General features: G+C 34.1%; 1 protein-coding gene across 1 annotated transcript in view; it reads right to left on the bottom strand.

Moving 5' to 3' along the window:
• The window catches only part of LOC106868420 (vezatin), a 38,029-nt gene that overhangs the window by 23,061 nt on the left and 3,471 nt on the right, over positions 1 to 11,497 (bottom strand). The window contains exons 2-9 of the mRNA XM_014913665.2: positions 8,330 to 8,455; positions 7,675 to 7,770; positions 6,177 to 6,322; positions 2,413 to 2,703; positions 1,918 to 2,061; positions 1,216 to 1,363; positions 986 to 1,079; positions 406 to 427 (exon numbers count right to left, since the gene is read on the bottom strand). Coding sequence (XP_014769151.2) covers positions 406 to 427; positions 986 to 1,079; positions 1,216 to 1,363; positions 1,918 to 2,061; positions 2,413 to 2,703; positions 6,177 to 6,322; positions 7,675 to 7,770; positions 8,330 to 8,455 — 1,067 coding nt within the window. The remainder of the gene's footprint in view (positions 1 to 405; positions 428 to 985; positions 1,080 to 1,215; positions 1,364 to 1,917; positions 2,062 to 2,412; positions 2,704 to 6,176; positions 6,323 to 7,674; positions 7,771 to 8,329; positions 8,456 to 11,497) is intronic.

Below are 11,497 nucleotides of genomic sequence, written 5' to 3'. Positions count from 1 at the left end.
ATTAAGAGAAAAGTTTTCGTTATTTCTAAACAAATTTAATTTTACTTTATTTTTAAAACAAAGCTTTATTTCTATGTGAGTATTTTTATGATGCTCCTCTTGTATTCATAACCATCAAATCATTGTTTAATGTCTGTTTTCCATGCTGGCATGGGTTGGACGGTTTGACTGAGGTTTGGAGAGCCAGCGGCTGCACCAGGCTCCAATCTGATCTGGGAATGTTTCTACAGCTGAATGCCCTTCCTAACACCAACCACTCCAAGAGTGTAGTGGGTGCTTTTTACATGCCACCGGCACAAGAGCCAGTCAGGCGGGCCTGGCATTGATCACCTTAGACCCTTGGTTGGATAATTTCACAAATGATACTATTTTCAAAAAGGTTGGCAAATATTATACTATACTGACCACTCATGTGAAGTAGCTGCAACTAAGAATAGAAATAAAAGGTTTAAATATCATGGAATTAATTTGCTAGTTGAATGACTACAATGTCTTAAATTTAAGCCTTGAAACTTCTTCAAATCTTGTTAGCAGCTTTGTTATGTTGTAAAAAAAATTAAAATGTTACCACTGCTTGTGGTAACAGTAGAATCCTAGTAAATTTGTGATGTTCAGCATCAGTAGGAATACAAATAATTCAAACAACGGAATATATTTAATGCTATGGGGGAAAGGAAAGTCTAACTTTTAAAACCAAATCTTTTACCAAAGAGAGATTAGATACAGCTGAATGAAACAGAAATGGAATATGACCAATTTATTTTAAATAATTTGAACTTGTTAGCTAAACCAATTCATATGAAAATTTTAAATTTACAAATCCTTCTGACACATATCAGAAGAAAGTCATGGATAGGAAAATAAAGAACTAATTCTATGCCAATCAGAATGGCAACGTTAAAGGGGAAATTATATGGAAAATGGTTTTAATAAAATAAATATTTTCTGATAAGAATATCATGAGATTTAACAAAAATTTTTTAACCTTTCTGATCTTCAGGAAGAGCATTGATACAGAAACAGAGAGCAAGTCGTCGTAGAAGCTCTGATTGCTGCATATTATACAGGTACATCATAGCCTATAACAAACCAAAGTAGGAAAAATTCTTTAAGAAACGATGTTTATATCAATTACGAAAAAACAAATGTGGTTTTAAATCAAAGGGGTTGCCTTTACAGTAAATTATTATTATGAAAAGTTAAAAGAAAACTTACCTTTAAAGCAGTTACAGAAAAGTCATCAGTCAGTTTACTTAAATTGTCATTATTGTCTTCACTAAGTTGCAGACTTGGTCCATAATCTTCCAAAGGAATATGTGCTAAATAAGTAGATGCTTTATCTACTTCTTCCACTAATGGATGTCTTTTGTTAGTCAAGAAAACTAAAGTAACATAATGGTTTGGTTTAATAATTTGCACTGAATATAAATTATTTTGGAAAACACACTAACAAATAAGAGAGGATAAACATTTTCGTATTAAAAAAATTGGAAATAAAATAATTTTACTGAATTATTTTAGTGAATATTTATTTTGGAAATTGTTCATTTATGTAGGGAATTCAGATAATTGTGGCTCAGAAGGTTTAGGCAAAGCATTTAGTGTTGAATTTAGAGGAATGAAACACTGTAAGGACAAAGAAAGAAATAAGTTTGGGTGAAAGTAATATGCACTTGTTTAAGTGAGTGAAGCACAAGCTGTTATAGTTGTAGAAGACAAGAAAAATTGCATCTCTGAGCTAGTGGTTGTAGAGTGTTGGGGAATGGTTCTTTATCAGTCAACTTTATGGATTGTAACAGGGAAGATTCAGTCAAGATAATGAGTGCATAAAAGCAACACCACCTTCTTAGCAATACTTTAATGTAGAGCCACATTTAAGCTTTCCACCTGGTCAGCAACTATTCAAGAAAAGGATACATATTCAGGAGAATATTAGTTGATTTCCGGCAAAACAGCATATTACTACGAGCAGTGATGAAAACTAATTTACGGAGTTCAGGACAAAGACGATTGTATTTGTAAGCAGACTGTCCAGATTTTATAGTCATCTGACTGCTTACCCTGCAAAGTAAAGAAATTTGGTCTTACAAGTAAGAATCACACAAAAGTAATTTGTATTAAAACAATTTCAAATAAGTTTGAAATAATATGAGTTATTTTTATTAATTCTGCTTAGATTTTAAGTTCAAATTTAGAACTGTCACAAGTAATGTATATATTAAAATGTATATATTAATGTATATATTAGAATTTTAAAGATTTAAATTTACAGCAAATAAATTTAGTCACAAAAAGATTAAATAATCATCGAATATAAAAAAAAAGCAAATAACAAGAGAAATTACTTTCTCTCCTTTTGAAACGATATTAATTAATGTTTGGTAATTTTCAAATGCAGAAGTTATCACTTACAATGTAAATCCTCTTTGGACAAGTTCTACTTCTTGAATCAATCGCAATGATTTCTTGAAAAGCAAGTATGACTCCTCAATCTGTTGAACAAGGGCTTTGATACAGCTTGTTGTGTGTTTCAAATTTAATATGTGCCAAAGTATTCCAAGCGAGAGGACAATCAGAAAGAGGATATAAAATTTTACTAATGCTCGAAACAAACAAATGTTTGGGTTCATAATAAGAATAGCAGCCACTGGACTGTAAAGGCACAATAAATACAGCGAAAGGAAGATAAGGATTGGGTACAAACTGAAAAATAAAAACAGAATAAATCATGTTTTTGGTTATTTTAATCATTTCGTATCATGGAGACAATCGAAAAAATCGTATCATAGGAATTATATATAATGAAAAATCTAAGGAAAATGATAGGTCTTCTAAATTAATTCCTCAACATTTAGAATCTGTTAACCTAAATAGCAACTACACTTCCTACTGAATGATTTTAAAAATAAAATTGAAGGACATTTTAGACAACTGAAGTGTTTATTTCACCTGTTCAACAGAGAGGACGAGAGTATACTACAGAGCTACATATAAAAAATGCAAGAAGTCACTTTTGCATTAAATGTACACATAACTTATCCACAAATACACTAGCTCAATGCTTCAATTAATATGTGTCACCAACTAATGTACTGATATGCAAATGACCACAGGCAGGAAGTATTGTTCATTATATTTTTCATAAGTAGCTGTATACTGTGCCCTCTCAAAAGAAGAGATGAAGTAAATATTTCTTGTTAAGCTTGTGAATAAGTAAAACCTAGCTGAGATGTACTTCAACCCATTTTATAAGTATAACTACACATCATTCTAAGGTTTTACTATAGGATCTATTTGCACAGAGAGACAAAATTTATCTTTCTTAAAACACCTGCAGGTAAATTTATTTACAACTTAGCGATGAACAATGTCTCAGTATTTTAGTTAACATATTAGCATAGTACACCATTTTTATTTTGTTGACACTGCTTTAGGTAGAGTATCTGCCTCTTGTTGCTATAATCTTGATGATAAAATCTTGCATTATTGTCACCATCTATGTGTATTTTTTTTTTTTTGGTTGTTGTGATAAAACATCATCATCATTTTAACACCCCCTCTTCCAGGCATACATGGGTTAGACAGAATTTATTGAGACAAATTTTACGGGTGGATGCCTTTCCTGTCCTCAACCTTCACCTGATTCCAAGTAAGGTAATATATATGTATGTGTGTATGTTGGTTAAACAATGCCTTGTGAGTGAATTTGGTAAACGGAAATTGTGTGGAAGCTTATTCATCATTTGACATCCACTTTTCATGTTGACAGGGGTGGGGCGGTTTGACGGGGAACCAGTCAAGGTGCAAGGCTGTGTCAAGCTTCAATGTCATATTTAGCATGGTCTCTATTGCTGAATGCCCTTCCTAATGCCAACTCCTTTACAGAGTGTACTTGGTGGTTTTGGTGTTCTCCTTTTATTTTGTGCCACTGTCACTGGTGTGGTTGTCATGTAACTTGCAAGACAGAAAAGAACAGAGAAGGAAGAGAAGAGAAGAAACAAAAAAATCTCCCACTATTAAGAAGTATTTGAAAGAGGAAAGTGAAGGTGAGTGACTGTATTCCCTATATATATATATGTAGGAGCACTCCATTGGTTATGACAATGAGGGTCCCAGCTGATATGATCAACAGAACAGCTTACTCATGAAATTAACATGCAAGTGGCTGAGCACTCCACAGACATGTGTACCCTTAATAGAGTTCTCAGAGAGATTCAGCGTGACATAGCGTGCGACAAGACTGGCCCTTTGAAATACAAGTCCTACTCATTTTTGCAAGCTGAGTGGACTGGGGCAACATGAAATAAAGTGTTTTGCTCAAGGACACAATGCGTCACCGGGAATTGAATTCACGACTTTACAATCATGAGTGGAATACCCTAACCACTAAGCCACTCTTGCACCACTTTCACTTGATTGATCATTCCCTGTAACACCCATCTGTGTTCAGAGTGGCCTTGCACAGAGGCCATCCAAACTCTTGCCTCCATTGTGAACAGGAACTTATTTTCTCTCTCCATTCTTCAGTCCTTCATGGTCTCAATTCTTCAACTGTCTTCATCTAATTCCACATCCAGCCATAGAAATCGTGCCAAACCAGACATGGGGTCTGGGCAGCTCTTTGCAGAGGGTGAAAGTGTTAACAAGAACAAGACAGTAAAAACAATAAAAACAGTAAATATACATACATTGAGGAAATGACAAAGGATCTAAGTGATTGGCACTCTGCCATACTCAAGAAGACTTGTCTATTTCAGCAAAAATAATGAAGTCTCAAAGATATACCATTAATATCTATGCCTCACACTATTCTGCACTTGTCAAGCCTTCCTCACAACTCATCTTTTGTCTTTCTAACTGTGGCACTATTTCCTCAGCTGCTGTAATTATATGAGAGCAGAGCTGCACATATCTCATTCCTGCCTTTATGTTACCAGTTATCCCTTTCCTTGGAGCCACTTCCCTTATCGTCCATTCTTTACCACTTTCTTTTCCACGGAATGCCCCTTTCCCCTAAACACCCTCTCATACCTGCTAACAGCCCCTTCTGTTACTCACTTTATCCACTCTTACATACCTCTGACCTCCATCTTTTTCACTGTGCATCTTCTCTCTCCCTCACTTGACATCATCTCCCTATGGTTTTATCATACTGGTACTCTCCACCACCCCTTTTTTATATATTGCTATCTATCACCTACTCTTCCCTGACCCCCTCCCATTTTCCTTTACCTCCCCACTCCAAACTGAGATTAACCATTATCTACATCACCGCCCATATTCATTATTCACTGCATTCACCTCTATCCACATCTTTAATCGTCTATCACTCTTCCTTCACACTCTAACAAACCCTCCCACTAACCCATCCTCAATTTTCTATTTATCCACCTTCTTGTACCTTGAGGGTATATACTGACACCTCATCTCCACCATTCTTTTTCCTTTCCTACAGGAGTAGCCATATATCTCATCTACAGCAAGACATCTGTTAACAAAACTAACTCGCTCAATACTGCACCCCCATTCTGTTTTATGAGTTACTCAGTGATCTCACTACTACCGGAGAGACAAACACAAAAAAAGCCCCCAGTATACTTGTAAAGTGGTTGACATTAAAAAGAGCAGCCAACTGAAGAAACCATGCCAAAGCAGACATTGGAATTCAACACAGGCCTCTGGATCATTGAATTCTGTTGAACCGTCTGACCCATGCAAGCATGGAATACGGATGTGAGACAATGATGATGATATGCATATGTGAGTGTGTGTGCATGTAATGTACATACAAACAGATAGATGACAGCCTACTGTGCAGTTTCCATCCATTAAACTGCCCACACAAACTATTAGAATTAATCTTACCAACACTAAATACTATACATTTTCTAAATAATTTATATAATTAGCTAAAAGTAACATATTTCTCAATAGTTTTTGTGAATAAATTTAGCATTCAAGGAATTTTTTTTTTACAGTTTTATAGCATTAGATCATCAAAACAGAAAAATTATTGATATTTATCAGTAATCTTTTTTATCCATATTCCTTAAGCATATAATTATCTGTGACACTATGGGTGTCTTATTCAACATCTAGTTCCCGTATCAGCATGAGTCATTTTACTAACTTTTTTAGGAGAGGGGAAAAGTGTTTTCAGAAGTTTTGCAACCTACCAGCATAATATGAATGTTTGAGGCTTCAAAGCCTTTCCTACATTTTCTGTTTCCACTATGAAATTTTCTAGAAATATTTTATCATCATCTTCCAAAGATTTGCTGTGAGCCACTTGATGTAGAATCTGACAGTTGAAATGGCAATACTATAAAAGTATAAAATAATAAAAAAAAAACTGTGCTTTATTTCTCATTTGTAATAAGAAAATTAACTGCCAACATGTATGCTTTTCTAGAATATAAGTTTGAAAATAGCACTCAATATCATGTGTGTGTGTGTGTGTGTGTGTGTGTGTGTGTATACACACACACACTAAGGAAACTCCTCAATGTGTGCAGTATAGTGATAAATGTTCAATATAACTAATTCTGAAAAAAAAGTGTGATCTTATACAGTCAAACTTCAGTTATCTGGGGATACAAGACCTCAAGCTTCTGTAAATATTATTTAATTATCCAAACTATGTGAAACCCAAATTGAAGATTAATATTGGCACTGCTTTTTCATACTTTATTCACTGTAATTAAAAATAAGTTCAAATTATTGAGCAACACATAACGACATTATAAGTGATGATCTTGTCTTTTGTTTACAGTTACCAAAAATACGTGTTAACAGTTTCACTAATTTGTTTTGACACTTTAAACAGTGTTAAAATAATTTCAACTCATCAAAATGATAAGACATGCTTAAGGATGTGCTTTTATTTACACTATCACTTTCTTTCGAGTCCATATCTGTTTCAAGTATTCAAGTTTGCAGTTGTTACTATGTCTGAGAAGAGGAAGAAATGCCATTGATAATCAAACAGAAAATAAAATTTGACAGCATCTGAATCATGGTGAAAAAGTATTGAAAATTGCAGAGGAATACATTTTATCAACTGAATGACAAAAATTCTGTAAACATGCTTTTTTTACATAGTGGTTAGAGCATTAGGCTCACAATCATGAGGTAGTAAGTTTGAGTCCCAGACCAGGCTGTGTGTTGTGTTCTTGAGCAAGACACTTTATTTCACATTGCTCTAGTTCACTTGGCTGTAGAAATGAGTTGCGACATCACTGGTGCCAAGCTGTATTAGCCTTTGCCTTGGGCAATATCAGTGGTGCATAGAGGAGCAACTGCTGGTCTTCTATAAACAACCTTGCCTGGACTTGTGCCTCAGCAGGGAACTTTGTCATTCATGGGGGTCTCCCTTTCTCCCACTTTCAAGAAGACTTCCTTTGTTTACAATCAAATCAATCATCCAAACATAATTACTCCTTGCCTATCTTGTCTGATTGACCAATGTCTTACTATACTTCTTTACTTAATAATTTTGGTGTAGTATCAAAAAAAAATTCCTCTGAACTCTGCTAACTGATAGAAATGAAAATCATGAGTTCCATATTCAGCAGTGAAGAATCATTTTCATTTGTCACAAATATTCTGGGTAACTTATTTATCAATAAGAAATATTAACTCAACAAATCATCAAAGTAAATAATTAAACCTCACCATTTGTATGATAAAAAGATCAAATGATGAAAACTCTTTCAGTTTTCTAAAGACCTGTTTTAGAAGCTCCATATTAGTTTGCACATCGTTAGGCTTCTGAAAAATAAATTAATAAATGAAGTTAAAAGTGTGTTGAAAAGAGTGTTTCTTTTGATAAAGCACAAGTCTTTACGTTTTAGAGGTGGGAAAAAATATGAATCAAATGCTAAGATTTTCATTGTCATCATCATCACCAGCAGCACCATCATCATTTACAGTTTACTTTTCCATACTTGCATAGGTCAGATAGAATCTGTTGAGACAGAATTTCTACAGCTTGGCACCCTTCCTGTTGTCAATTCTCATGTGTCTAAGCTAGGTAATATTTTCCCCATAGGTAAACATGTTTTCAAGGAAGACTAAAAATGAACAATCTCACTTGCATGATAATGATGCTCATTTATAACCACCATCTGATGTCTGACAGAGGCACACACACACACACACACACACACACACACACACATACATGCAGCCCAGCATAGTAGTATAAGACACTTGTCCAAAGTACCAAGCAGTGGAAACCATGTGGTTGGGAAGCACACTTCTTACCGCACAGTCACAACCACACAAAATGATACAAAAATAAATTATGAGAAAATAAAGAGGAACTAACTTCTGGTGGGAAAGCAGCAACAGATTCATTTTCAACGTCCTCTTTAGGCTCAGAGCTTTTAGTGGATTTCTCAACTGGTATATCAGTAACCCCTGCATCAACAAGGTGCTTATAAAGGGCAGAGTTCTGCAAAAGTATAAAAAATATATTTGTAATTAAATCATGCATGAAACTTCTGTGAAGGCTAAAAGTAAAAATATTTTGAATAATTTGCATGCATATTTCAGATGTTCATCAGTTCAGATCTAGCAGAAACTAATGAGTTTTCTTAGAAAACAAGTGGGAGGGGACTAGTCAATTACATCAATCCAAATGTTTCACTGGTACTTAATTTATCAACTCTGAAAGGATGAAAGTTAAAGTCAACCTCGGCAGAATTTGAATTCAGAATGTAGTGACAAGCGAAATACCGCTAAGCATTTCATCAACGATTCTGCCAGCTTGCCACCTTCTTAATGATAATAATAATAATAATAATAATAATAATGCTAATAATAATAATAATAATAATAATAATAGTGTTAAATTGTATTACAAAGTCAACAACTTTGAGAGGAAAGGTTTAGTTTTTTAACTGATAGAAATGTCAATTTCTCAATTTCTGATTCATATTTGAATGGTACAAAATCCATTGGCCCAGGATTGGACTCAACACTGGGGTCTAGCGAAACCAACAAGGTTGACAAGCCAATTGTAAGAAGGAATAAAATGCAAAAGCTGTAATTTACATTATGATTCTCCTTAGACACCCAGCTGCTTTGGTAACTTCCAGAATTTCTGTATGTTCCAATTCTTTTTCTGTGTACCATGAAAACAATCATCTCAGTCTACTTGATTTTGATATTCTAAAAGGATTGACGTAACTCTTCAAAAAGGTAAACAGACAAGACAAAGAGTGCGATGCGATTATAACTTTTTCTAGTTTGCATGTTTCCAGAAATGGCTTGTTAATCCTGTTAGTTTCGCTAGACCTCAGTGTTGAGCCCAATCCTGGGCCAATGGATTTTGTATGATTCAAATATAAATCAGAAATTGAAAAATCAACTTTCTATCAGTTGAAAAAACTTAATCGTTTTCGTGCTATAATCAAAAGCCATTTATCATTTCTGAAAGCATGCCAACTAGAAAAAGTTATAATTGCATTGAGTTCTTCGTCTTGTTTGTTTACCTTTGTGAAGAGTTACATCAATCCTTTTAAAATATCAAAATAATATAATAATAATAATAATCCTTTCTACTAAAGGCACAAAGCCTGAAATTTCCAGAGAGAGGGCTAGTCAATTACATTGACCCCAGTGTTTCACTGGTACTCAATTCGTCAACCCCGAAACACTGAAAGGCAAAGGCAACCTCAGTGGAATTTGAACTCAGAATGTAAAGACGGGTGAAACGCCGCTAAGCAATTTCTCCAGCATGCCACCAGAGGAAGAAGAAGAAGAAGAAGAAGAAGAAGAAGAAGAAGAAGAAGAAGAAGAAGAAGAAGAAGAAGAAGAAGAAGAAGAAGAAGAAGAAGAAGAAGAAGAAGAAGAAGAAGAAGAAGAAGAAGAAGAAGAAGAAGAAGAAGAAGAAGAAGAAGAAGAAGAAGAAGAAGAAGAAGAAGAAGAAGAAGAAGAAGCATATGATAGGTTTATATTATTATTATTATTATTATTTAGCCAGAAGAGAAAGAGTAGTGCCCAAGACTTAAAAGTTCCATTCAGGGCTCCTGAGACTGATGTATGCTAGCCTGAGACTAGATACCTGGCCGGAATACTAGTCACCCAAAGACGTTAAGTCATATGGTGAATTATCTCCTACCCAAATGTCAATGACAAAATGAAAAAAAGGAACAGAATGAAACAGAAAAAAAAATCACTTTGAGAAACTACTTTAATCGTTTACTTTAACATGAAGCTTAAAAAGAAACCAATACCAAAACTTAATACAAAACATTATGAGCAATGTGTGTATGGAATAAAACTATGGCATATTTGAAAATAACAAAGTGAACATATTTAACAGGGAAAAATAATTATTCTTGTGATATTTTAGGTCTTTTTTTTTTTTAAATGAGATTATTTCTTAAGAAATGACAAATCGAAAAAATATCCTATATTTGAAGATAATTCCTCATCCTTCTTTGCTATATGTTAAAGATGTGTGTGTGTGTGTGTGTGTGTGTGTGTGTGTGTGTTTGTGTGTGTGTCTCTCTCTCTCAAACATAAATAATTTAATGGTACATAAAAAGATCTCGTCAGTACATTTCCTTGCTACATATTTGTAACTTAATTATTTTCTGACACAAGACTTTAACTATATAGGCAAGGAGGAATGATATGCAGTTATGCACACTTGTAGTAATTGATTATAGTGCTGCAATATCAATCATCTAAATGAACACTTTCCAGCATAATTTAAATTACTGAGGGAGTAACGAATGCTATAAGCTTAATATTAGAGCTAAGGATTTTATTAATATGTTAAATATTTGATAGGAAATGAATAAAGGTATGGTTAAATAATAGGTATATACTGATAGGAAGAATTAATTATATGAAAGGTGGACCAGTATATAAACAGGCTTCAAATCATTAACAGGGAAATTTGAAGAATGGAAACAGAGCTTACACAATATTTAGGGAGAGCTAGGCAGCAAGCTGGCAGAAACGTTAGCATGCCGAGTGAAATGCTTAGCAGTATACTGTCTATCTTTATGTTCTGAGTTCAAATTCCACCGAGGTCGACTTTGCCTTTCATCCTTTCAGGGTCAATAAATTTAATATCAGTTGCATACTGGGGTCAATCTAATCGACTGACTCCCTCCCCAAAAATTTCGGGTCCTGTGAATATTTAGGGAGAGCTGAGAAGAGGGGAAGTAAAGTGAATTCATTTTCTCAGGCATTAATAGCATTAGTAATATCATTATTCATACTATTAGACATGAAGGATACACCAAAATGACAGCAGGAACATGTGCTTGAAGAGATAGTAGCATTGCATAGAACAATTTCAGCTGCTGCTTCATAATTATATTAGAAATTGTGATAAGAGTGAAAAATTATAAGGAGAAAGTTGAAAGTGCAGATATACCAAAACAGAAAACTGAAAGACCATCATATATGCATATACATGTGTATGTATGTGCATGTATATATATATATATATATATATATATATATATATATATAT

Source organism: Octopus bimaculoides, chromosome 3 (genome assembly GCF_001194135.2).
Source record: "Octopus bimaculoides isolate UCB-OBI-ISO-001 chromosome 3, ASM119413v2, whole genome shotgun sequence".
Classification (NCBI taxonomy): domain Eukaryota; kingdom Metazoa; phylum Mollusca; class Cephalopoda; order Octopoda; family Octopodidae; genus Octopus; species Octopus bimaculoides.
Note: the sequence above shows the minus strand (reverse complement) of the source record. Positions and strands in the feature narration are given on the sequence as shown.